General features: G+C 38.6%; 3 protein-coding genes and 2 long non-coding RNA genes across 8 annotated transcripts in view; 3 read left to right on the top strand and 2 right to left on the bottom strand.

Moving 5' to 3' along the window:
- LOC108145565 (sushi, von Willebrand factor type A, EGF and pentraxin domain-containing protein 1) overlaps positions 1–14,190 on the top strand; it is a 29,066-nt gene extending 14,876 nt beyond the window's left edge. For all 3 annotated transcript variants that reach the window (XM_017271074.2, XM_017271071.2, XM_017271073.2), the window contains exons 6-15: positions 115–264; positions 336–512; positions 1,682–1,977; positions 2,061–2,469; positions 7,406–7,585; positions 7,657–7,783; positions 7,843–7,955; positions 9,233–9,586; positions 10,169–10,696; positions 13,577–14,190. In XM_017271074.2, coding sequence (XP_017126563.1) covers positions 115–264; positions 336–512; positions 1,682–1,977; positions 2,061–2,469; positions 7,406–7,585; positions 7,657–7,783; positions 7,843–7,955; positions 9,233–9,586; positions 10,169–10,696; positions 13,577–13,710 — 2,468 coding nt within the window. In that variant the 3' untranslated portion in view covers positions 13,711–14,190. The remainder of the gene's footprint in view (positions 1–114; positions 265–335; positions 513–1,681; positions 1,978–2,060; positions 2,470–7,405; positions 7,586–7,656; positions 7,784–7,842; positions 7,956–9,232; positions 9,587–10,168; positions 10,697–13,576) is intronic.
- LOC108145578 lies at positions 4,273–5,022 on the bottom strand. The gene is made up of 3 exons (XR_001774419.2): positions 4,738–5,022; positions 4,524–4,674; positions 4,273–4,461 (listed from the first exon to the last, which is right to left on the bottom strand). It is a non-coding gene; the product is annotated as an uncharacterized LOC108145578 (long non-coding RNA).
- Positions 14,191–14,259: 69 nt separating the features above from the next.
- Positions 14,260–18,037, top strand: LOC108145568 (fibrous sheath CABYR-binding protein). 2 transcript variants are annotated; one of them, XM_017271076.2, is made up of 6 exons: positions 14,260–14,493; positions 14,561–14,664; positions 14,723–14,794; positions 15,303–16,573; positions 16,665–16,851; positions 17,478–18,037. In XM_017271076.2, exons 1-6 carry the CDS (start codon positions 14,403–14,405, stop codon positions 17,904–17,906), a joined length of 2,154 nt encoding a protein of 717 aa, XP_017126565.1. In that variant the 5' UTR covers positions 14,260–14,402; the 3' UTR covers positions 17,907–18,037. The 2 variants fall into 2 exon arrangements, with proteins under 2 accessions (XP_017126565.1, XP_017126567.1); XM_017271078.2 differs by having other exon boundaries at positions 14,385–14,493; positions 14,541–14,664.
- Positions 18,038–22,251: 4,214 nt separating this feature from the next.
- Positions 22,252–22,979, bottom strand: LOC108145581. Its single transcript, XR_001774422.2, has 3 exons — positions 22,692–22,979; positions 22,485–22,627; positions 22,252–22,422 (listed from the first exon to the last, which is right to left on the bottom strand). It is a non-coding gene; the product is annotated as an uncharacterized LOC108145581 (long non-coding RNA).
- Positions 22,980–26,140: 3,161 nt separating this feature from the next.
- Positions 26,141–26,934, top strand: LOC108145561 (protein twisted gastrulation). The gene has a single exon (XM_017271060.1). It carries the CDS (start codon positions 26,146–26,148, stop codon positions 26,932–26,934), a length of 789 nt encoding a protein of 262 aa, XP_017126549.1. The 5' UTR covers positions 26,141–26,145.
- Positions 26,935–27,060: the final 126 nt, after the last annotated feature.

The raw sequence follows: 27,060 nt of genomic DNA, 5'->3' as shown, positions 1-27,060 counted from the left end.
CTATAATTACTTTTTGCAATTACTGTGATGGGCTTCTTCTGCATCTATTAGTATAAAATATATTGAACATATGTGCTTACAACATGGTTTATGACTTCTGTTTGGCCGTTGCAGGGGATCTTGTGCAAAAGCCCGCCTGGGGCAAGGACCAGCCGAACAACTACAATGGCGAGCAGAACTGCGTGGTTTTGGATGGAGGTCGGAACTGGCTGTGGAACGACGTGGGCTGCAACCTGGACTACTTGCACTTCATCTGCCAACACTGTAGGTGCTCCGGCAGTCAGTGCCCAATTGCAATTGCGAGTGCTCACCTTCTTCTTGTCCTCTTCCGGCAGCTCCATTGTCTTGCGGCTCGCCGGATGCCCAGCAAAACACCACTGTCATGGGCAAAAAGTTCACCCTGGGCGAGAAGATCCAATACAGCTGTCCCAAGGGCCATTCGCTGCTCGGTCAGACGGAACGGGAGTGTAGACTCGATGGCACTTGGAGCGGCTCCTCGCCGACGTGCAAATGTAAGCGATGTTATGCAATGCCAGCAGTGCTCAACGTCACTGTTTAGGGCTGGCTTAAACTGCATATTTCGAATATATTAATAATTTTTTATTAAAATAGTAAACAACTTTTAGGAACGATTTTTTAAACAATTGAAAAAGAAATTGATTCGTCAAACATTGTTTTTGCGCAGGGCAATAAGTGGTATTGTGGCACAGATCTATAAGTGCTAATTAAGTTTTCGTTTTATATATTTGAAAAATATCAAAACACTTCATATCATATTTTTATAATAATTTATATTATTATTATTTATTTATAATTATTTTTTTTAGCGTACCATCGAAAATTTCAATTAGTTGTGATAAATTATAATTTTTAATCAGCTCTGTTATTCGAGTGAAAATCTGTCAAGTGGGCAAGCTAAAACTAAACGATCCGATTTACATGGAATTTATTTACTTTTTGGCTTTGTTTCTTTTTATTAAAATTACCACTTACTCTTTATTTATTTGGTTTTAGCTGTCTTGATGATTTCTTCAGCAAAAACTGCTTAAATAAATTTCCTTAGAATAAAAAAACTTATTTAAAAAAATAAAATTTTTTTTAAATTTGCTTTTCGGAAAGTGTGCTGAACCAGCTAAATATTTCTCATTCATCAAAAAATTAATATTTATTCATATTAAACATAAAAAAATGTGACAGCTTTAACAAAGATGTTATGTATTTTTCGTTGTCCGCACAGCGATTTCCCCTACAAGTTTTAAATAGTTACTAAAAATAAAAAAAAAATTGTATGTTTCATGTTTTGTTATTTGTATAGATTTCAAATAACCTTTTTTTGAGATTTTTGTTTCTATAAATCTAAGATAATATTTATATGGTATTTTCATTTTTTCTAATCTCAATTTATAGGCTTTTAAAATGTTTGTTGTAAAACATTTTGTTGTAAATTAAATTTTTTTTGTGTTCACATTTATAATAATGTTGAAGAAATACCATGAAATTTGAATTTGTTTAATCTTGTTTAGTTTTAAATAACCCAGAATCCAAAGTCAAAACTGCAGTTAAATTTGTTGTGTTCCCCTATGTAATCATAATTGTAATACAAGGTAATGTTCAAATAGCTTTAATAGGTAAACTACTATACCTTAAAAACTAATTTCGAAATTTCCCAAATTTTCCGCAGACGTGGACTGCGGCAGTCTGCCGGAGCTGAAGTTCGGGTCCATCCACAAGTCGGAGGAGCGGAACAGCTTCGGCGTGGTGGCCACGTACAGCTGCCACGAGAACTACACGCTGATCGGCAATGAGAACCGGACCTGTGCCGTCGACGGGTGGAGCGGCAAGCAGCCGGAGTGCCTGGTGGACTGGTGTCCGGATCCGCAGCCCATCACCGGAGGCAATGTGCGGTTCAGCGACAAGCGGGCCGGTTCCACGGCCACGTACGTTTGCGAGCCGGGCTACGTGCTCGTCGGCGAGGCGGTAGGTTGGGATGGGCCTTCTTACTTGGTTACTTACTCTTCAGTCCATAATATTTGTGTCTGCTGTTTCTTCTGCCGTCCCAGATCATCTCGTGCGGCCTGGGAGGCGAGTGGTCGAGCAAGCCGCCGTCCTGCAGATTCGTTGACTGCGGTGCTCCGGCGCGGCCCAACCGCGGCATATCCATCCTGCTGAACGGCACCACCACCGTCAACTCGGTGGTGAAGTACGAGTGCGACGAGGACTACTGGCTGGACGGCAACGCGGAGCTCTACTGCACCCGCGAGGGCAAGTGGTCCGGCGAGGCGCCGGTCTGCGAGCTGGTCACCTGCGAGACGCCCCAGGTTCCGGCCGGGTCCTTCGTCATCGGGTACGACTACAACGTCCACTCGAAGATCCAGTACAACTGCGATCCCGGCCACATCATGCACGGCACTCCGGTGCTCGAGTGCCTCGACAGCGGCGAGTGGAGCGCCGACGCGCCCTACTGCGAATGTGAGTTTTTGGTTCAGAAGATCCAACGATCGTTTTCCATAGCGAAGAGGGGAACCCTCTGTTCCACATGTGTGAGCTTTGTCCATGATGAGGTTTAATATCTCAAGTTTGGGCACAAAACCGAATTTTTTGAAATCATTTCACGAAGTCCAATTAAATATCCTAGTCGATACTCTTTTAACCGGAACTGAAACATTTAGAGGACTGTTGATTTCAAGAGAAATTGAAATAAATGGTTCCCTTTGAAAAAGGTATATTTTTTAGGAGCGCTGTAAAACCAGGAAGGTTTTTACTCTGACAGCACAGTCCAATTACATGTTTTTTAATATGGTGTTGAAATGAGAGTGTCTTAGCAAAAAGTTAGGTAATCCCAAATAAACTGGTTAAAAGTGTAAATCGACCAAATCCTCCAGAGATGGAAGTTTAATCGGTGCAGATGGACCCCAGGTTCAGAAAACGACAATAAATGGCTTATGGAATTTGTTGGCTGTGCACCTGCGTTATCACCAAAATCCAGAAAGGAAGCAAACTTAGCTCTTGCAGATATTTCAAAAACTTAGTATTCCTTAAAACGGACATATATCGATTTTTGTGCGAATATGTTGAGAATTTCCTATACCAGCTTTATGGTATCGTTTTCCGACTTTATTAAGATTAAAACCGTAGTTCTGAAATAGTTAGACATTACTTTATATCGAAGTTTATTCAAATAAATTGAAAAACAGATAATTAATAATTTTTTTAATTTATTTTTGCGACTGTTCCTACGGGAACTGTTTGATATAGTCGTCCGATCCGGCCTGTTCCATTATACACTACGTGATATAGAACAAGAAAGAAAGCAAGCTTTGGCAAGCCGAAGTTCATATACCCTTGCAGCTATTGCATGAATTAAATACTTTTGAAAACATTTAAATTATGATTTACTTGAGTATATGCTGAAAAACATTGCAGCTATGATGATTTGCAGCTCAATTATTTGATAGTTATTTTATATATTTTTATTGTTCCTATGGGAGCTATATGATATAGTCGTCTGATTTTGATGAAATTGAAACCGTAATTCTGAAATATTTATCCATTACTATATGTCGAAGAACTAAAAGAAAGTTTAAAAACAGCAAAGTTATAATTTTATTTTATTTATTTTTTCGATTGTTCCTATGGGAGCTATATGCTATAGTCGTCCGATCCGGCTCGTTCCGACTTGTATACTACCTGCAATAGAAAGACAGCTTTTGGTAAAGTTTCATGCAGATAGCTTTATAACTGAGAGACTAGTTTGCGTAGAAACGGACGGACAGACGGACATGGCTAGATCGACTCGCCTAGTGATGCTGATCAAGAATATATATACTTTATAGGGTCGGAGATGTCTCCTGCGTTGCAAACTTCTTACTGAAATTACAATACCCTCTGCAAGGGTATAATTATATAAAACAATTAATCTTTAAACTCCATTGATCGTTTTTTGAGCACTCCATTGACAAGTCAACCATTTATTTATTTCACCTTTTGTGCAGCCATTATGAGTAATTACCTTCCTCCAATCACCGAGCCTTTAATAAATCTCAAAGGGGCGTTCTTAAGCTCCAGCAAACCAGCGACTTACTCTTAATTGCAGCTAGTTGTTGTGATTATTATAGTGGGTATCTGGAAATAAGCTGGGTATGCACAACTAGATTGTGTTGCGCTAGAAATTTACTTCCCATTTTGTATTTAAATTATGATTTTTAAGTCGAAAGACTAATTTTAAGTGTATTCCCGGTATATCCCGGATTTTGAATGAAGACCATAGACAAGTTTTCTTTTTTGCCAAGTGTATTTTTGTAAGTGTCTTTGTGTTTACAAATAATAGTGCCGGACGAGAAGAGCAGGGACAAGATCCAATAGAGTGGTGGGATGGTTTAAGTTTCGGTGGTGCAGTTCAGTAGTTGACTCCATTATCCTCCTTGTTGGACATCTGTTTTTGAACTTTCAAGTGCTTGCCATCTGGAATACAAAATATAAACATATAATGTATTTAAATAAATAATTGCTTGGTTACTACTCACCATTTGTCCAGTTTTTAATTGATTGAGAACTGAACTGCACTGCAAGATACGGTTGATCCTCCACTCAACTTGTTTGCCATTCCGTTTAAGTGTTTAACAGGGAATTTGAAGTCTACGTTCAATCAAGTATCAATCGCATTCAGTTGGCAAGCTTTGAAATTTAATTCATATATTTAACATAGCAAGAAAAAGTTGGTTAATATTATTTACTTACTGCATGGTTAACCGGGTTTTTTGTACAATCTCCCTTTATGTCCTTTAGCAAGCATTTGTTTGTTGGGTTTTGTTTATTAAGAAAGTGTTTTTCAAAAATGTTATTTAACACTTTATGCTTAAAACTAAATTTGGCTTTTTTTGTATTGTTCAGAAGGCAATTTCCTGTGTGTTATTTCTCCGACTTGGTTGTGTATACTGAACTCTGTAGGGACTGATGGGTGTAAGTAGAACTCGAAATTAAAAGCATGGATAGTTTGATCAAGAAAAAGGGAACAAATTTGAAATTTTCAGAAAATGAAAAGCCGATTGGATCAGAATATGATGAGGACATGATAAGTCCATGTAGAATTTTCGAAGTCCTTTTATATGAAACCCATATCAATAAATACACTTAATTTGCTTTCACATAACTAAAAAACAAGAAAGGGAACAGGCTTAAAATGCGATTCTGAAACTTCTTCAAACCCTATGGTATCTCCTAGTCGAGTCTACCCAACTCCCTAGGATAGCCACCTGTTCCTGCTGACTGGATGATATTGTTGTAATACTGGGCAGAGCCCCGGGGCAGTCTTTATTTTCTTGGGTTTCGCCTCTTGTTTTCCCGCTCTCTGGTTGAGGCTGCCACTTAATTTATTTGTCACCGAAATTTAAACCGTAATTCTGAAATACTTAATCATTACTATATGTCGAAGAACTAAAAAAAAAATTGAAAAACAGCAAAGTTATACTTTTTTTTGTATTTTTTCCTCGATTGTTCCAATGGAAGCTATATGATATAGTCGTCCGATTTTGATGAAATTTAAACCATAATTCTGAAGTATTTAACCATTACTGCATGTCGAAGAACTAATAGAAAAATTTAAAAACAGCAAAGTTATAATTTTTTTTGTATTTTTTTGCGATTGTTCCCAAGGGAGCTTTATGATATAGTCGTCCGATCCGGCTCGTTCCGACTTATATACTACCTGCAATAGAAAGACAACTTTTGGGAAAGTTTCATGCAGATAGCTTTAAAACTGAGAGACTAGTTTGCATATAAACGGACGGACAGACGGACGGACAGACGGACATGGCTAGATCGACTCGCCTAGTGATGCTGATCAAGAATATATATACTTTATAGGGTCGGAAATGTCTCCTTCACTGCGTTGCAAACTTCTGACTGAAATTATAATACCCTCTGCAAGGGTATAAAAACGAATACTTTTCTTTGTGAAAGGCTAGCTAATAAGAAAAACAATTCATTAATTGTGGGTATACTTTCCTACTATATATAAAAAATAAAATTCATTCATTTTGAGAAAAGTACAGTTTATGAAAATATTGTTCATTAAATTTCTAGTTTATGATAAGGATTACTAAAATAAACATCACACAAATATATATAAAATGGTAGAGGCACACAAAACATTTGATGTGTAAACAAATTATTAAGCATACCTTTATTTATATTTATATATTTGTTTTTAATTTTTAAATTAAAAAACCATCGGTGCTATGCTATTAAATTAAAACCAATATCATTTTTTATATATGTTTTTTTTATATTAACATTCAGTATTCTCAAAATAATATACATTTTTGTTATGATATTATTATTTTGTATGATCGAACGGTATCTAGATGAGTAGGTAGATCTAAAAATTAAACTCTGATCTTGTTTATTTAAGTTTGTCTTAAACAACCATTTTTTAGACAATTTTAGATACAATTTGAAAAAGTACAAGAATCATATTTGTTTAATTTCAGTGGTATATGAAATTACCTCCATTTTAGAAACTGTGATTTGGCATCAGTAAAGAAATTACATTTACATTTAATTGTAATGTAAAATCAGATGTTCAGTACTCAAAACGGATATTAGTGTATGGTAATATTAACAAGTTATATTTTTAATAACCAACTATAATTAAAATAGTACGATAAAGTAGCTGCGCTTAAGACTTCATTAACAATAGCCATTTTGATGGCAGCGTAGAAATCCTGTCACGAATGTGAAGAGTGCGGTGATAGTGATTCCGGTCACTTGACTGTTGTTACAAATCCGTCATTAATTCCAGATACTTTTTGCTGTTGATCGCGGCCATTCGCTGTGTTTACTTAAGGAGTATCTTAAATAAAAACATAACATCTCAAGAATGTTGTATCTAATTTTCAAGTTGTTCGAAACAAAATTTAAAGTATAGCTATTCGAATTTTTGTTAGTGAACTACTAGTACTAGTGTACCAGTGTTTGAAACTTTAATGCGTTTGTCTCACAACTGACGTTTTTAAATCGGACCCCCTTATACCTACTGCACAGATTGTTTTAAAAATTTGATCACTATTTCTGTACAGAAGTTACAAGATTAAAATTTCAAAAAAACCGTTGCGGCGTTGTCTGGATAATTGATTATATAATTAAATAATTTTGATAATTTTGTGAATAATGAGAGGAAAACAAATTTAACTTTTGACAAGACACTCCATTGCCATATTTTATAATTTTTCTCCAAAAAAAATTTAACTGAATACTCTTTAATTGTCATACCCTAATGTACCATTGCCTTATAAAAAGAGATTGTGACTGTTCACAAAAAAGACTTTTTTACACAAGCCAACACTACTCCCGCCCTAAGAATCCCTGAAAGCTGGCAAACTGATAATCGAATGGTTCTACCCAACAGACATCGACTGCGGCCAGATCCTGCCAATCCCCTACGGCAGCCACAAGTACGTGACGAACAGCACCTACGTGGGATCGGAGGTGGTGTTCAGCTGCGCCCAGTCCCACAAACTCAGTGGGGTTCTCAAGCGCCAGTGCCTGGAGTCGGCGGTCTGGAGCGATGCCTCGCCCAAGTGCGAAGGTAAGTGCTGGCAGCTGGCAACTGGGAGGTTGTCCCTCCAATTACTTGACCACCCGATCCGCTTTCCACAGAGATTCGTTGCCCAGAACCCAAGCTGGCGGCGCACAGCCTGCTCTCCGTCACTGGAAACGACCGCATGTACGGACGCACCCTGATCCGCACCTCCGAGTCCTCGCAGAACACTGCCCAGACCTACAAGTGAGTGAGGATCCTTGCTCCTCCTGAATCGCCATCTAACCTTGCATGCTGTCTTTCAGAATTGGGGCTCTGGCCAAGTACCGATGCGAGCGGGGCTACAAGATGGTCGGGGAGGCCCTGGCCACCTGCACGGATAGTGGACAGTGGAGCGGCAGCATACCAGAATGTGTCTGTGAGTATGGAAGTCAGGCTGGATCGGTTGATAGTTATGTCTAACTAAAATTGTTTCTTTTTCAATTCGAAAACGCTAGTAATACACTAACTTAGAAAAATTAAATTCTTAATCTTAGAGAAAATCTTTAACGTAAGATATAATGGACTAAACATGGGCCAAATACTTTGAATATTTAAGAAAAGATTACCCCAAAAAATAACTTAAGGCTATATGGCCGACTACGTAGACTAAGTGATTTTTTGGTAACTCTTTCCTTTGGAACATTTTTTTTTTCATTAAGGATTTCCTTCCTAAAATCAAAGAATTCTTTTGGCTAACTAAATTTTTTTGGGGAACATTTACTTATCGCTTTAACCGTTTTATTTAAAGACTCTTGTATATTTTGAAGTTAAAGATTTTTGGCTTTGGCATTGTGGAGATTAAATATCGTATTAATCTGTAAAGTAAGAATATTTTACTTTCGCCACTAATTGGGACCCATACTTCAAAATATTGACTCAATGACTAATGGTAAAGGACAATGCAATTTTTCAACAAATATTTAACTATTTATCTTTTGAAGATTTATTTTCCAGAAATTATAAAAACTTTCAAATTTATGAAGGACTTTTAAAAACATTATAGTGCCCCAATATAATTTTTTTGTAACTTTGAGGTACATTTTTTAAGAACGCAGATTTAAAAAAAGTATTTTAATAGGAAAGTCAAATTTTTTGATAAAGAATAATAATTGCAATTTCATTTTATTGAGACGCGTTAAGAAACGAAATCAAACTTTCATCATAGAATCAATCGTTTTAGCCATCCTTGTCCCGATAATTTTTTAAAAATAAAAAGACTTGATAATGCAAAAGCATTGCAACCTAGAACCAAATTGTGTAGATAAATTTTATATTTATATAATAGTATTTATATAAATTTTATATTAATAATATTATATTTATTATATCTAAGGGCATTTTTATTAATAACCACAATTGTGCCAGGGAAAATTAAAAAGTTAAGTTTTTGATTTCGGATGGACAGGTTAAAATGTATAAACAATGGTCAAAATAGGATATGTGATGGTTTGCTCGTTTTAACGGGATATCAATAAAATATAGGTTTCTTTTGCTTCTGTTTCAAGGCCGTACATCTAAGTGGATCAACTTTGTACGGATCAACCATTATCGTAGTCAATAAAAATACCTTTTGGGGCATGGTTGACATATTCCTGAAATTGCTCGTATGCCCGTATAATTTGCATAACTTGTATACTTGTTTGGCATTTTCAGATGTGGAGTGCGGGGCGCCCGAGGGCATCAGCAATGGCAAGGTGGTCCTGGCCACCAACGCCACCTACTACGGCGCCGCCGTCCTCTACGAGTGCCATGCGAACTTCAAGCTGAACGGAGTCTCGCGGCGCCTGTGCACGGAGCACGGCAACTGGAGCCACGAGGCGCCCGAGTGCGTGGAGGTCGTCTGCGACACGCCCAACATCAGCGAGAACCTGATCGTGGAGGCAGGGCCCCGGGCCGTCGGGTCAGTGGCCACCTTCAAGTGCTCCAAGGGCAGGATCATGATGGGGAACGACACGCGCGTCTGCCAGAAGAACGGCAAATGGGCCGGAAAGAGTCCCACCTGCAGACGTAAGTACATCCCTATCAGGATCACCCGGTTTCAAAAAGAAACTCGATGACTTTTATTACTGCTTTGGCAGAAGAATAATGTCCAAAAAACCCGTCAAGTTTTATTTTTTGGTCAACTAGCTTTAACGCTGAATCGGAAGTCTAAAAAAGCAAATACAAATATGTGGCTATTTGATTTCGAATAATGAGCAAAATAGAGCGATCCGTATTCGCCTATATAGCCTTAGTTTGGCAAGGCTTTTTAAAACGTTTTTTTTTTGACAGAAATTGATTTTTGTAACCAAAAAATTACCTTTATTTTTAAATCGAATCAAATATATTGATTGTCAGTTATTTTGTCAAACTTTCTTATTTTTTCTTTCTTTTATAAAAGTTTAGTAAAGTGTTTTTGAACTTAATCTGTTGACATTTTTTGTTTTTGATGATCCAGCCAGATTACAGATATTTTTAAACATAATTTATGTATCATCTAGTGCTTAATGAATTGAGCTCAAGTATTTTATTTAAGAAAAAAAGGAAAAGAAAATGCCAAGTTCCATCCCCAAAGTAATCCAAAAGTAACAGCCAAATCTTTTCATCCAGCTGTCGACTGCGGACGCCCGCTGGCGATCGAGAATGGTCGAGTGATCGTGGTCAACGAGTCGACACTGTACGGCGGCTCGGCGGAGTACCACTGCATTCCCAACTACAACCGGATCGGGCAGTACCTGCGCAAGTGCACCGAGGACGGCGCCTGGAGCGGGAAGCAGCCGCGGTGCGAACTGGCCACCGCCGAGGGTCACGAGAGCTCGGAGCTGGGCACCGGCGTGGGGATCGGGGCCACGGTGATCGTGGCCCTGCTGGTGGTCTTCGGCCTCATCTTCCTGTACCGCAACAAGGCGCGGCCCGTGAAGAACACGGAGAACGTCCAGGCTGCGGAGACGAAGGACGAGCGGAACGCGGCCGTTATGTCATATTCCACGCTGGAGGCCAACAACCGCGCCCACATGGACAACAATCCCTCGGCCACGTTCAACACCTTCCACGGAGGAGCTGGCCGGAATGGTGCCACCGCCAGTGCGGATCCCAATGCAACCAGCAACGGCGAGAGATTGAACAACAATCGGTCAGGTGGGTGAACGAAAAGAACATTACAAATAACTATACCCGATGTTCGCTGAAAAGTGTGTAACGAACAGAGGGAATCGTTTCCAATCCAATAGAGCACATATATAATATTGGTCAGGATCTATAGCCAAGTCGATCCAGCCCAGTCCGTTTGTCAGTCTGCCCGTCCGTATGAACGTCGAGGCCTCAGAAACTTTAAAAGCCAGAGACTTATGTTAGAATTAACATGAAGATTCAAGTCATGTTCACGCAGCTCAAGATTTAATTGGTACTGGTACAATTTCAGGGTATTTAACCAGTTTCGAAACCGTTACCCTTAACCGGTGAGGCCGAATCATAACCGTAATCGTAATGGGCTTATGACACTTTATTGTTGACCTCATTCATTGCTCATATTTTGTTATAACTTTACGATTTTACGTAAGTGCGAGCAAGGGAACCTATGACGATTTTGGAATCGTCATTTTGGAGAAATGAATGAGGAAAATCTTCAGAACCGATACCTGATAGTAAAAAATATGCACCGGGTTTTGGTATAAAATACATCAATGACCAAAATTGTATTTAACAAGAAAGAAAGCAAACTTCGGCAAGCCGAAGTTCATATACCCTTGCAGCTATCGCAAGAATTAAATATTTTTGAAAACATTAAAATTATGATTTACTTACGTATATGTTTAAAAACATTGAAGCTATGACGATTTGCAGCTTAATTATTTGATTGTTCTTTTATATATTTTTATTATTTGTATGGGAGCTATATGATATAGTCGTCCGATTTTGATGAAATTTAAACCATAATTCTGAATTATTTAACCATTGCTATATGTCGAAGAACTAAAAAAAAAATTAAAAAACAGCAAAGTTATAATTTTTTTTCAATTATTTTTCCGATTGTTCCTATGGAAGCTATATGCTATAGTCGTCCGATTTTGATGAAATTTTAACCATAATTCTGAAATATTTACCCATTGCTATATGTCGAAGAACTAAACAAAAAATTAAAAAACAGCAAAGTTACAATTTTTTTTCAATTATTTTTCCGATTGTTCCTATGGGAGCTATATGATATAGTCGTCCGATTTTGATGAAATTTTAACCATAATTCTGAAATATTTAACCATTGCTTTATGTCGAAGAACAAAACAAAAAATTAAAAAACAGCAAAGTTATAATTTTTTTTCAATTATTTTTCCGATTGTTCCTATGGGAGCTATATGCTATAGTCGTCCGATTTTGATGAAATTTAAACCATAATTCTGAAATATTTAACCATTGCTATATGTCGAAGAACTAAACAAAAAATTAAAAAACAGCAAAGTTATAATTTTTTTTCAATTATTTTTCCGATTGTTCCTATGGGAGCTATATGATATAGTCGTCCGATCCGGCTCGTTCCGACTTATATACTACCTGCAATAGAAAGACAACTTTTGGGAAAGTTTCATGCAGATAGCTTTAAAACTGAGAGACTAGTTTGCATATAAACGGACGGACAGACGGACAGACGGACAGACGGACGGACAGACGGACAGACGGACGGACAGACGGACATGGCTAGATCGACTCTACTAGTGATGCTGATCAAGAATATATATACTTTATAGGGTCGGAAACGTCTCCTTCACTGCGTTGCAAACTTCTGACTGAAATTATAATACCCTCTGCAAGGGTATAAAAAGTACAATTTTATTGGAGTTTAAGACAAGACGAAATGAAAAAGCGAGGCTTAGGTGTATACGAAATATTTTTTACCACTAAAATGTAACTACTGAAAACCTTTAAAAGTTAAAATTAGCAGAATAAACACCATATAATAAACAAAACCATAAAGTTTGAATTGAACGTTAACAAGGCAGTGTGACCGTGATTTTATAACCAAAAAAAATCTCAAGCAGTATCCATATGGTTGTCTCTGTCTTTGAGCCTCAATGAACCATTGCCGATACCGAAACATTAGTACCGGTTCTACAAAAATGTGTTCTTTACAGATACATAAGACGTAAAGCGTTTTAACCATTCAATATGTCAGATTCAGCAAGTGCTTTTCTTTTAGATGATTTTTTTGACAATATATATCATTGAAAAGAAAAGAAGAGAAGAGAAAGGAAACGAAAAACATAATATGTTCATTCATACAAAAATGCCGCGACCAAAAACAAATCAAAATAGTTACAATGGTTGCAAACGAAACCGATATTCGATCCGGTTTTAATCCCTGACATTTTTGGTTCTTAGCAAGCAATTTGAGCTTACTCCAGCTGTGTATTTTCATGAGCATTTAACGTCAAAATGTGTCCACTTAAAGTGAAAAATTTTTAAGTCATGTCTGACTCTCTTTCACTTAAATCGAAAAGTTTAATATCAGACTCTTATTGGGTTGTTAATTTTTTTGAAAAAATGTAAAGAATTAAAATTTTTTAACATGTAAATTTGTATTTGAATTGAAAAATAAAAAGAAAAACAAGAAAAAAATTGACAAATTTGTTGAGCATTTTAAAATTGGGACGCATTTTAAATTTACTGTGATATGAAATTTATGTTAAAAATTTTAAAAACTTAAATGTTGTTTCTTTAATTTAAATTAACATTATTAAATTAAATTCAGTTATTAATTTAAATTATTTAATTTGAAACAAAAGGTAATATTTTTACTGTTTAGGCCTATGTTTGAAGAGCATTGAATATGCTTTAAAACTCTCTAATGTATGTTCTTCCCTAGAAAACGCTCCAATACCCGTCTTTTTTCAGGCACATTACTTGGAGCGCTCCTAACATTGCTTGCTAGGCTTACATTTGTTTACTCTATATCTATCGACACACCAAAAATGTCCTAAATCGAATAATAGAGTATATATGTATGTTTATTTTTTATATACGCAGAGAACATATACGACCAAATACCAAACGAGCAGTTCTACGACGCTCCCTACGAGATGCGCACCAATGACGAGGTCTACGAACCGGAGCCGGTGGCCAGCAATGTGATCACCATCAACGGCATTTCCGTGAGATAGAGGAGGCACCAAGGCATCAACGACTTAGCAACGTTTGGCGTTGGTTTCGTGTTAATAACTGTACATATTAATTGTTTAAGGGAGGTTTTGAGTTACTCGTAGTTCGCCTAAAGCTAAAGCTAAAGCTAAAGCAAAAGCTAAAGCTTGGTCACCCTATGCACATGTACCGTAGTAGCCCCGTATATATACATAGGTCTATCCATACCGCATAATCTATCTTTACTGTATACACATAATATGTACTTACCGTGTCTAAACGAAGCCCATGTACTGAGATCGACGTGTCGAGTAGGAGTTCGAATTGCGAGGAGAAGTTTCTTTTCGCCCCATTCATACTCATACTCGTATTTGTTTGTGTTGTTTAAATTATTTTAACTATGTAGTGAGAGTGAACAGTTTTGTTATGCAATGTGTAAGAACTCGCCAATGTGTGTTAATGCGTTAATTTTACGAGCAATTAAACAATTGTGGTTGACTAAATTATTACTATTGCTGCAAACTTACTGTATTCAATGCAACACAAAAGGCAAAAAGTAAGTGAAAGTGAAAGTGGGGAGGGGAGCGTCCTGTTTAATCAATAGCTCACAGAACATTCAGTTTCGGTTTGGCATTGGCAGCAATACAACAGGCATTCAAAATTTAGAAAAAAAATTTATAGCAAATTTTGTGGATTGGCAGCCAAATTTTAGGAAATGGCGAAGAAGGCGGCCCAACAGCAACTACAGGCGGACCTCCAGACCGACGAGGACTTGGAGCGCTTCATGGAACGCCCAGGACTCTTGGGTTCGTAGAGAATTCGCCGAGCGTTTTCCTTTAAATCTGCTAAATAGTCGCCTCGGCCCTCCGCCAGTTTTGGATGTGTACTCGGAATGGTGCGGCCCTTGCGTGGGAATGGTGGGCAGCTTGCGCAAGATCAAGCTGGAGATCGGGGGCGACAACCTGCACCTGGCCATTGTGGGTGAACCCGTCACTTTAACCTTGACCTAACGACCCCTAACTGAGTCTCACATAGTGCAAATCGGACACCATCACATCGCTCAAGCGGTTCAATAAGAAGAGTGAGCCCACCTGGCTGTTTGTGTCCGTAAGTCAAAACATTCCACTCTGGCCTCGACTCTATATCCTTTTGTATCAATACTAAAGCGCTAAGTATCGATTACTAAACCTAAACATAACTTTGACTCAGCCACACAAAATAATTAATTAAATTTAGGTACGAAAATCAACACCATTAAAATGGGAGATTTTAAATTTACAATTATTTTAGGGAACTGCACAGAAAACTGTAATCTTCAAAAAAATATTTCCTAGTTACAACTTCTTATTTATTACCAAAAGGTTTTGAATGGAAAAGCCACTTGAAGAAAACAAGGAAAAATTAGTCAAGTTTAGTTTATTTTTATCGGATTTTTAATTTTTAAGAATAATAAAATGAAATTCTCTAGAAATCTTGCAGTAAAAGAAAACCCATAAGCTAGTTTTAGTTTAACTTAAACTCAAAATAGTGCTACTGCGCCCATAAATTAAATTATTTTGAATGGTTGACTGTTGTGGTGAGAGTCGGTAAATGTGTGTACCTCGAACGCTTGCAGGGCGGCAGGGCCGTGAACATCTTGTTCGGCACCGATGTGCCCAAGTTGGTGGCCATGCTGGCCAGGGAACTGGAGAAAACGCTGCAGAAGACGCCGCGGCCCATCACCTTCAGGATCGACGAGCTCCAGCCCATTGAGGTGGACCAGCAGCGGGTCAAAATGGAGGCCATCGAGCGGGCCGAGAGGGCTGAGCGCGAGGTGAAGCACAAGAAGCAGATGGACTACTTTACCCAGGTGACGGACGCCATTATGGAGAACATGCCGGACATCGGAGTCACGGTGTTCGGGCCGCAGGTCAACCGGGACATGTTCAAGAAGCTCACCGAGCCCGCCGAACCGCTGAAGATGCAGTGCAAGGACCGGCGGGTCATCCAGGTGAGCAGCGACCAGTTCGAGGTGGTGAACTTCGGGTGCAAGAACCCCCTGCCGCCGGACGTGATCGAGCAGCTGGACGGGAAGGAGCTGCTGATGTGCTTCTGGAAGATCGACGAGAGCATCGGCACCGTGCCGAACGTCCTGATGGCCTACGCCCACGAGCTGACCAAGGAGCGAGTGGCGCCGCCGAACGACGAGATCCCCGAGGAGCACGTCATCCCGCCCATCATCACCACCATGAAGCTCAAGATCGAGATCGAGCTGAAGGAGGGCGAGGTGTGGGTCGAGGAGCTCAGCTCCGAGGAGGACCTCCGGCTGGCCCAGGCCCAGGCCAAGTCGGGCAAGGGCAAGGGCAAGGGCAAGTCGGTCATCCACGAGGAGGTCCATGCCGCCGAGGAGGAGGCGGCCGAGCTGGACGCCGAGGAGGAGGCCAGCGAAGAGGAGGCCATCGAGGCTCCCGCCGGCGCCGACGTCATGGTCGGCGGGCTCCCCTCCATGCCCGGCTTCGACATGGAGCTGGATGCCCTCGACGACATGGCCGAGGACGAGGAGGAGGTCCAGGAAGTCAAGGAGGAGGAGCCCCCAAAGCCACTGACCCGAACGAAGACGGTGAAGATGCCTCCCATTTGGGTGCCCAACAACCGGCGCACCCACGCCGCCCTCATCTACGTGTTCTTCCGTGGCCAGACGTCCGGATTCCTGCCTCCGGACCCCAAGCCGGAGCCACCGCACGTCATCATGGCCTTCGACGCCTCCAAGCGCAAGGAGATCTTGCTGTTGGTCGACCGGCACAAGGACGACGTTCCTCTCTACGGCTACTTCACCAGCGCCGAGCCGGACGAGGCCGAGTTGATAGCCAACTCGACGGACAAATACGAGGGCAGCCCGCATTCTGCGTGCGTATTCTGGCCGGGACAAGCCCGTTTGCCATTGACCACTTTCCAAACCAAACTGGCCAAACTAAACTCACCCCATCTTCATTTACAGGAGCGACAAGATCGTGCTCAAGGTCAACAAGGCCCAGTCCAACATGATGCTATCGCTGGTCTCCTACGGTCCCAGCTACGTCAGTCCGAACGTGAACGTCGGCAAGGACGAGGCCTTGAAGTTCTTCCCGGAGGACTACAAGCCCCAGGAGGAGGTCGTTGTCGAGCCCGAAAAGAAGAAGAAACGCGTAAGCTCTAACCACAATTTTTACCTTCCCCCATTGCACAGGGTGTTGCTACCTCCTACCTGTTACTTTTAGAGTAAAAGGGCATATTGCATTCGTTGAAAAATACGTAACAGATGGACGGAAGCGTTTCCGACTCCATAATGTAATTATGGTCTTGGCTCAGAATCAATAGCCGAATCGATTTAGCCATATCCGTTTGTCTACCCGTTTGTTTGTCCGTTTCTCTGTCCGTTTGTCTGCCCGGTTGTCTGTCCGTTTGTCATTTCGTCTGTCCGTCTGTCTGTCCGTCTGTCTGTCCGTCTGTCTGTCTGTCTGTCTGTATGTCTGTCCGTTTGTCTGTCCGTCCGTCTGTCCGATTTTCTGTCCGTATATCCGTCTGTCTGTTCGTCTGTCAGTTCGTCTGTCCGTCTGTCTGTCTGTACAAACGTCGAGATCTCGGAAACTAAAAATGCTAGAAATTTGGGCTTTGACATGCAGATTCAGTTATACTAGGAAAAAAATCAAATTGAATTTGGAAAAATCAGTCCCATCAGCATCACAAAAAGCAACGAAACATGGGCGTGATCACCCCTGTTGTATACCCTTGGTTCATCCGTTTGGCTATATTTGGTTCCACATCTTTTCAGAGCAAGAAGGGCTCCGAAGTACGGGAGTCATTGGATCCGGAGTCGGCGACAGCAGCAGCAGCAGCAGCAGCAGCAGCAGCAGCAGCAGCAGCAGCAGCAGCAGCAGCGGCAGCTCCTGTCGAGGTCACCACCGCACCTGTGGAAGGGGAGGCGTCTGCCACAGGGGAGGAGGTCCAAGTGCCGGCAGGCGAAGTCGTGGCCACTGGAGAAGGAGCACCTGTCGTCGAGGGCGAAGCGGTGGCCGCAGCCCCAACCGAAGGAGCTGGGGCAGTCGAGGGCACTGATCCAGCCGCAGCTCCAGCGCCGCAAGGTGCACCACCACCGGCAACAGAGACGCATAAGGAGGAAGCACCTGCCCCCGAAGCAAAAGCACCGGAGTCAGAGGCGGAAGCTCCTGCCGAGCCCGTGCCAGAAGCACCCGCCGAGTAGTGCGACGATTGGATCATTCAACATTAAGCTACTAAATTATGAAGTTAAACTGATACTTGTGAATTCGATACGCCCTTTCTAAATGTTTTTGGAAGTAATAACTGAAAGAACACTAAAAAAAAGCAAGTTTTCTTTTTTATTTTATTATTATTTTAGTACCCATGCGGAGAGTATTATAAGTTCAGTCAGAAGCTTTTAATTTTATCAAACAAAAACACATCTTGATGAGGTAAAATTAACGTGACGATCGCACTTCTTATGTCAGGTTTTGTGATGATTATTATTTATTTTCCCAAAACAAATTACTTTATTTTCATTCAATTAGTTTTGTAATCGGCACACTGCTTTGAAATTGTTAAGTAAAAGTGCTGATTTTATTGTGCAGCCTTGCACCAATTACAAAACTAATTAAATAAAATTAAGTACTTCCTTTTAGTAAAATAAATAAAGCTAGAAAAAAAATGTATTGGAGTTGAAGGTGCGATCGTCACGTTAATTTTACCTCGTCAAGAGGTGTTTTTGTTTGATATCAGAAGTTTTTGTTTAAAACTTAGTCTTATAACATTCTTATAAATTGGCTTTTAAAAAACCATACCACACAGTTCTGACAATGCATGAATATTGTACAGCACAGTTTCATTTTAAACTACCGTTTCGGGTATCAATTATAAAATTGTTGGCCTCTAGTCAGCAAATGGCGTCAAGGCTAGCTTTTGTACAAGAGTATTATTGATCATTAAAGTTTACTAATAATTTAATTTTAAATTGATACCTGTTACATTTTGAATTAGTTGACTATTTTAATAATTTTCCAATGTAAATAAACTCTTTTTATATATAATAGTTAAATTATATAGCTGCCGAAACGTTAGAAGGAATGGAAGTAAGGAATTTTTTAAAAAACCAATTAACCCTTTTTTTGCTTTATTAATTACAATTTATTTGTTATATGTTGTTATATTTGTACAGGAGACCTAAAATCGAATTTTCTATTAAAGTACAACAATTTTATGAACAGGAGGCGTCTTTATATCACGCATACTTTGAAAAAGCCGAAGAACAATGTTCAGACCCCTGATCATTCAAAAATTATTTTTGTCTAAAATACCCTTGTTTATGTTTCCGTTTTACTTAAAAAAGCTCTAATAAGAATTGTTCATCAACAAATTGGCTTAGCATAGATTTCTCCTCAATCAAACAACCATAAAATGCTAATTAAAATTTCTGAATTGGGTTCAATTTTAACACGCTGAATAACTCCCAAAATCGAATTTTTAGTTAAAAATATAAATTACGTAATCTCAAAAGCTATAAGGGATCAAAAATAAAAAGAAATCTATAGTGTCGCAAAAATGTGAGCACAAATCCCTAATTTTGTCTTTAATTCGGTAATTAATTACTTGAAGAAATTATATCAAGGAAACGTAAACAGTCCTTTTAAATACCTTTTTAAAGATATATAGAGCACGTACCCATAGCCTTAGTCGTTTGGGTGTGTGAAATCACTATACAACATATGTTGTATGGATAGTGGTGAGATCTAGCTTTTGTTTTTAGCCGTGGAAAAAGTGATGGCACTAAAGCTTTTCAATTCAAGGTGCTTAAAACAGTAAAATTGATTTCAGGACCCTAAAACATCGCTTTGTACGCTCTTACAAACCAACAGAAGGATAAAAGTTTTCATTTCAAATATGGCGTCTAAATCTGGTTTATTGAATATCTTTCGAACGGATTATCGGATTGAAATGAATGAATTTAAAGAGTTTAAAGAATAGAACCAATACAAAATGAAATAAAATTAATTTTGCCTACACAAGCATTTTTTATCTCAGCGTGCAGACTAAGAACATTTAAAAAGTGTATTTATTTATTCAGGTGCGATTGTCAGGACTTTTTTAACCTCGTTAAGAGATGTTCTTATTTGATATCAGAAGTGTTAGTTTCAAATACCAAAGTACCCCAATATTAATAATCATTGAAATATGATTTAAAAACAAAATATTAGCTATATTTTATATTAACAAACAACGTTTAAACTTTAAAGCTTAACTAAATAGAAAGGAAGCAAACATTGGCAGGCCAAAGTTTATATAACCTTGTAGCTATTCCAAAAAAAAAATTTTTTTAAAACAATAATATTCCGATTTCAGGGTTTTACGAGCAGCTATATGATATCGATGTCCTATTTGAATAAATTAAAACCGTAATTCTGAAACAATAAACCTTAATTTGTATCGAACTATATTCGAACACCCAGAAATCCATTGATTCATGCAAATCGCGATTGATGTACAGCCAATAGCGACTCCCCTGTGCTTTTAGAAAATGAAACATTTAACAATTATCTCAAATGGATGGCGAGTAACCATAAAATTAAGAAAAAATATATCTTGCATTTTTTCAAATATTTGTATTTATACCCTTGCAGAGGGTATTACAATTTCATTCAGAAGTTTGCAACGCAGTAAAGGAGACGTTTCCTATAAAGTATATATATTCTTGATCAGCATCACCAGGAGAGTCGATCTAGCCATGTCCGACTGTCCCTCTGTCCGTCCGTTTCTATGCAATCTAGTCTCTCAGTTTTAAAGTTATCTGCATGATGGTATGATATATATTTTAATTTTATTAAAATCGGAAAACGGATATCCATAGAAACTATCAAATAATTGAGCTGCAAACCATCATAGCTTCACTGTTTTTTAAAATATACGTCAATTATAATTTAATTTTTTTCAAGAATTTTTAATTTTTGCAATAGCTGGATATGAACTTCGGCTTGCCAAAGTTTGCGGTTTTGTGAAATAAGTCCAAAAAAAAAAATGAAGCAAGGCCCCAAAAAATATGTGTAGGAAACAATAACTTTGAATGGAATTTGGGGTTTTATTTCATATTTTACGAAAAATTTTGTCATTAAAAATTGTGGACTTATTTCATAATGAAATAACACCTCAAAAAGGAGAAATGAAATAAGACCCTAAGAATAGGGGCCTTGTTTGGTTTTTCTTATTTTATGATATATGGGAATTAACCAAAAACAGTCAATTTTCCTAACTGCATGTGATTTTCGACAAAGTGTATTTCGCTCAGATGACCAAAATTGCCGTTTTAAAATGAGTTCGCGCGACGTGTTTTTAAGAATGGAGTGCGCAAAAGTTGTTAGATTACGCCGCATGTATTTGTATATTTTCCACTTTAAAAATAATAAGTGAAATTAAAGAAAACATTCCACAGCTAAGTAAAAGAGTTCTTATGGACGTAACATTTAAAATTGTTATTAAAGGTTGCTTTAAGCAGCTACTTGTTATTTATATTTAATACTTTGACGAGGTAAATAATCTAAAAAAATTTAATTTAAACAAGAAAGAAAGCAAACTTCGGCAAGCCTTGCAGCTATGCAAGAATTAAACATTTTTGAAAACATTAAAATTATGATTTACTTGCGTATAGTTTAAAAACATTGAAACTATGATGACTTGCAGCTCAATTATTTTATAGTTATTTTATATAATTTTATTATTTCTGATATAGACGTCCGATTTTGATAAAATTTAAAGCATAATTCTGAAATATTTAACCATTGCAATATGTCGAAGAACTAAACAAAAAATTAAAAAACAGAAAAGTTATAATTTTTTTTCATTTATTTTTCCGATTGTTCCTATGGGAGCTATATGCTATAGTCGTTCGATCCGGCTCGTTCCGACTTATATACTACCTGCAATAGAAAGACAACTTTTGGGAAAGTTTCATGCAGATAGCTTTATAACTGAGAGACTAGTTTGCATATAAACGGACGGACAGACGGACAGACTGACAGACAGACGGACATGGCTAGATCGACTCGCCTAGTGATGCTGATCAAGAATATATATACTTTATAGGGTCGGAGATGTCTCCTTCACTGCGTTGCAAACTTCTGACTGAAATTATAATACCCTCTGCAAGGGTATAATTATATAAAACAATTAATCTTTAAACTCCATTGATCGTTTTTTGAGCACTCCATTGACAAGTCAACCATTTATTTATTTCACCTTTTGTGTAGCCATTATGAGTAATTACCTTCCTCCAATCACCGAGCGTTTAATAAATGTCAAAGGGGCGTTCTTAAGCTCCAGCAAACCAGCGACTTACTCTTAATTGCAGCTAGTTGTTGTGATTATTATAGTGGGTATCTGGAAATAAGCTGGGTATGCACAACTAGATTGTGTTGTGCTAGAAATTTACTTGCCATTTTGTATTTAAATTATGATTTTTAAGTCAAAAGACTAATTTTAAGTGTATTCCCGGTATATCCCGGATTTTGAATGAAGACCATAGACAAGTTTTCTTTTTTGCCAAGTGTATTTTTGTAAGTGTCTTTGTGTTTACAAATAATAGTGCCGGACGAGAAGAGCAGGGACAAGATCCAATAGAGTGGTGGATGGTTTAAGTTTCGGTGGTGCAGTTCAGTAGTTGACTCCAGTATCCTCCTTGTTGGACATCTGTTTTCGAACTTTCAAGTGCTTGCCATCTGGAATACAAAATATAAAAATATAATGTATTTAAATAAATAATTGCTTGGTTACTACTCACCAGTCGATAATTGATTGAGAACTGAACTGCACTGCAAGATACGGTAGATCCTCCACTCAACTTGTTTGCCATTCGGTTTAAGTGTTTAACAGGGAATTTGAAGTCTACGTTCAATCAAGTATCAATCGCATTCAGTTGGCAAGCTTTGAAATTTAATTCATATATTTAACATAGCAAGAAAAAGTTGCGTTAATATTATTTACTTACTGCATGTTTAACCGGGTTTTTTGTACAATCTCCTTTTATGTCCTTTAGCAAGCATTTTTTTGTTGGGTTTTGTTTATTAAGAAAGTGTTTTTCAAAAATGTTATTTAACACTTTATGCTTAAAACTAAATTTGGCTTTTTTTGTATTGTTCAGAAGGCAATTTCCTGTGTGTTATTTCTCCGACTTGGTTGTGTATACTGAACTCTGTAGGGACTGATGGGTGTAAGTAGAACTCGAAATTAAAAGCATGGATAGTTTGATCAAGAAAAAGGGAACAAATTTGAAATTTTCAGAAAATGAAAAGCCGATTGGATCAGAATATGATGAGGACATGATAAGTCCATGTAGAATTTTCGAAGTCCTTTTATAAGAAACCCATATCAATTAATACACAAGAAAAGGAACAGGCTTAAAATGCGATTCTGAAACTTCTTCAAGCCCTATGGTATCTCCTAGTCGAGTCTACCCAACTCCCAAGGATAGCCACCTGTTGCTGCTGACTGGATGATATTGTTGTAATACTGGGCAGAGCCCCGGGGCAGTCTTTATTTTCTTGGGTTTCGCCTCTTGTTTTCCCGCTCTCTGGTTGAGGCTGCCACTTAATTTATTTGTCACCGAAATTTAAACCGTAATTCTGAAATACTTAATCATTACTATATGTCGAAGACCTTAAATAAAAAATTTAAAAACAGTTATAATTTTTTTTGTATTTTTTTTCCGATTGTTCCAATGGAAGCTATATGATATAGTCGTCCGATTTTGATGAAATTAAAACCGTAATTCTGAAATACTTAACCATTACTATATGTCGAAGAACTAAACAAAAAATTAAAAAACAGCAAAGTTATAATTTTTTGTATTTATTTTTTTATTGTTCCTATGGGAGCTATATGCTATAGTCGTCCGATCTGGCTCGTTCCGACTTATATACTACCTGCAATAAAGAAAGACAACTTTTGGGAAAGTTTCATGCTTTAAAACTGAGAGACTAGTTTGCATATAAACGGACGGACAGACGGACGGACAGACGGACATGGCTAAATCGACTCTACTAGTGATGCTGATCAAGAATATATATACTTTATAGGGTCGGAAACGTCTTCTTCACTGCGTTGCAAACTTCTGACTGAAATTATAATACCCTCTGCAAGGGTATAAAAATTGCTTCAATATTAGCGACTCCTTTGATACTGAGGATTTTTAGAAAAGTAAACGATGGAACCCATTAAGTATTAAACAAATTTAATAGAGAAAAATCACGCGATTTCAAAGTTTACTTTACCTAAAATCCTACGTGTCGAATTTTTCTTCTATCGTGCGATATTTCTTTATAAAATTTGTTGAATACTTCTTAATGGGTTCCATAGTTTAATTTACTAAAAATCCTAAAACTCAAATATGTCGCTAATTTGAAAGCAAAATTACAATTTTTAAAGTGTTTACCTCGTCAAAGTATTGAATATAAATAATAAGTAGCTGCCTAAAGCAACCTTTGGGAACAGCAATTTACTGAACGTGAAACAAGTGTTCTTATTGCAAGAAACTTGGTAAAAGAAAAAATTTAAAATAAATTAAGAACATTGTACATTTCTATGCAAAACATGGAATAAAATAAAATAAAATCAAATACAAATTTTTTAAAACAATTTTGGGGTGCTATTTCATTTTAGAAATTTCAAAAAGGAAATAGCACCCCCAATTTGGGGGCTTATTTCATTTATTTTTATTGCTGCCTATTGTGCATTAGGGTCTTATTTCATTTTAAAAATTGGGGTATTATTTTTTTATGAAATAAAACCCAAATTTTGGGGCCCTATTTCGATTTACTTTTTTTTTTAAATTTCTTTAAGGTCTTATTTCCAGCACCCGAAGCTTGCATCCTTTCTTTTGTTTTGGTAACATTTATTAAATGTTGATTTGAAGTCCATTTGTGCTCTGAAAACTCATATTGGCATACCAAATGGTTAAAGCCCTAGTCTCCGATAGTTGTGGCCCTGGGTCGATTCCCAGTGCAGACAGAAAAACTCATAATGAAATGTAAGTGTCAAAAATTGGTTCCATATAACTTATTAAAAACAAGAACGAAAACAGGCCGAAGTTTCTATACCCGTGAATTTATTGCAAAAACTCGATATCACTATGGTTGGCAGTACTTTTAGTGACGATCGCACCAAAAGCTTGTGCATAGGAGACTATTTTAACTAACCGCAGAATTGAAAATCAGCTGTGATGGTCAGATCGTAACGAAGAATACACCAAAGGTATCGCTAAAAGAATATGGATTGCAAACCAAGATTTTACGTTCAGGAGATAGGGCGGTGAAAGTGACATACTGTTGGTAAAATATTCCACTTTTATAGCACACTTAAACTTTTGTTGAAAATACGCGTCGAATGGTATATCTCAAAATGACTTTTTCGGTGCCGGCATACACTTCGGCTTGCCAAAGTTTATTTTTAAAAATCATGGTAATAATATTGGAGTACTTTGACTATATTTCAAACAAAAACTTCTGATATCAAACAAAAAACACCTCTTAACGAGGTAAAAAAGTTGTGACGATCGCACCTTCAACATATAAAATATCTGATATCAAATTTTGTGACGAAAAATGAATAAGCATTCGACTAAATAAATACACTTTTTAAATGTTCTTAATCAGCAAGCTGAGATAAAAAATGCCTGTGAAGGCAAAAGAAAGATTTTAAAAGAATATTTCATTTTGCAATAGCTGCAAGGGTATATAAACTTCGGCTTGCTGGAGCTCGCTTTCTTTCTTGTTGCAATAAAGTTCTGAAAAGGGCAGAAGCATCTGAGAAGCTTTTTTTTCCAAATCAATACAGGACGAGAAATTGTTATAAATAACTTTTCGATTTAAAGATATCTCTCTGTATCCGTGTTTTATTACGTTTCCATATTCGTTGAATTTATTTAATTCGGTCAAAAAGTCGCCTAATAATCGTTTTCAAGTCGGAAATACTATTAGCTACTCGAGCTAATGATTCTAATGAGCCCTTCGTCAATGGGTCAATGGAATAGAAATATCTTGAAATAAGTGGCTAGCTATACAATGTTTGTGAGCTGATTTATTCGAGCTGTTTTCTGAGGGCTCGTATATGTATCGATCACAGTAATCCCAATCAGTGATCTGTGGGTCTGCCTGCAAAATGATGTTTTGCCTTTGCATTTTCACATCATAGCTTATTTTATGACGGCTTATACCCAAAACCTAAGTGTTTTCGAATTGCCCAATCCCTAATAATCCTTGTAAGTTGCCCTTTTTTATGACGGTGTTGGCCCTAACTGGTTTTAAATTACCCGCCCGGCTGCTGCGAGCACTACCTGAACTGGCGGATCCGCAGATTACCTAACCACCTGGCCCCCGTGGGTCACATATAAGGTGTCATCGGTGAGACAGCGTGACATTAGGCCGCGAGTTACCAGAATGACCAGAATGCAGTTGCTGTGCTACTCCGCCCTTGCTGTGCCACTCCTCCTGATCGGCCTGGCACCGGGGCCATCGGCCGCCAGCGATGACGGGTGCAACGAGGTGGTCTGCGGATCGGTGGTGTCCAAGTGCCTGATCACCCAGAGCTGCCAGTGCAAGCTGAACGACTGCCACTGCTGCAAGGACTGCCTGAACTGCCTCGGCGAGCTGTACATCGAGTGCTGTGGCTGCCTGGACATGTGCCCCAAGCACAAGGACTCGCTGCCCTCGCTGACGCCGCGCTCGGAGATCGGGGACATTGAGGGCCTGCCGGAGCTCTTCGACACTCTGACTGCCGAGGATGACGAGGGATGGTCCACCATCCGGTTCCCCATGCGCGCCGGCTTCAAGCAACGCGTTCAGGGCAGTAACCCCGGCCAAAGTCCCAGTGACAGCGGAGTCTCAGCCGGACTCAACACCTTGTGCACCGTCATCTACGTGAACTCCTGCATCCGGGCGAACAAGTGCCGGCAGCAGTGCGAGAGCATGGGGGCCAGCAGCTATCGGTGGTTCCACGACGGATGCTGCGAGTGCGTGGGCGGGAACTGTCTCAACTACGGCATCAACGAGAGCCGCTGCCGCGGATGTCCGGAGAACCAGGACCCGGAGCAGGACCAGCTGCTCACCGCCGACTCCGTTCCGGCGGAGGCCGAGCAGGATCTGGAGCGCTTATTTGGCAACGAGGAGATCGAGGACAGCTGGAGCTATGGCGAGGACGATGACTTCTCCTACGCTGATAAGAACGCAGACGACTAGTCAAGTTCAATATTCTCTCATTGGAACATGTTTTTTTTACTAATATTATAATAATAATATAATATAAACATTGTAATTTATTTATTTAAATAATGCTTGCCTATATTTAACACAAAGTTTCTGCTT

The sequence above is a fragment of the Drosophila elegans genome, unplaced genomic scaffold, assembly GCF_018152505.1.
Source record: "Drosophila elegans isolate 14027-0461.03 unplaced genomic scaffold, ASM1815250v1 contig_149, whole genome shotgun sequence".
In the NCBI taxonomy this organism is placed as follows: domain Eukaryota; kingdom Metazoa; phylum Arthropoda; class Insecta; order Diptera; family Drosophilidae; genus Drosophila; species Drosophila elegans.
This window is presented reverse-complemented; position numbering and strand designations above follow the sequence as displayed.

What these genes read in the sequence shown, in the direction of transcription:
- LOC108145561 (XM_017271060.1), top strand. Translation starts at nt 26,146, where the DNA reads ATGCAGTTGCTGTGCTACTCCGCCCTTGCTGTGCCACTCCTCCTGATC.
- LOC108145568 (XM_017271076.2), top strand. Translation starts at nt 14,403, where the DNA reads ATGGCGAAGAAGGCGGCCCAACAGCAACTACAGGCGGACCTCCAGACC. An exon ending in GGAACGCCCAGGACTCTTGG is followed by an intron (nt 14,494 to 14,560) that starts GTTCGTAGAGAA and finishes GCCCTCCGCCAG; the next exon opens with TTTTGGATGTGTACTCGGAA. An exon ending in CCGAAAAGAAGAAGAAACGC is followed by an intron (nt 16,852 to 17,477) that starts GTAAGCTCTAAC and finishes ACATCTTTTCAG; the next exon opens with AGCAAGAAGGGCTCCGAAGT.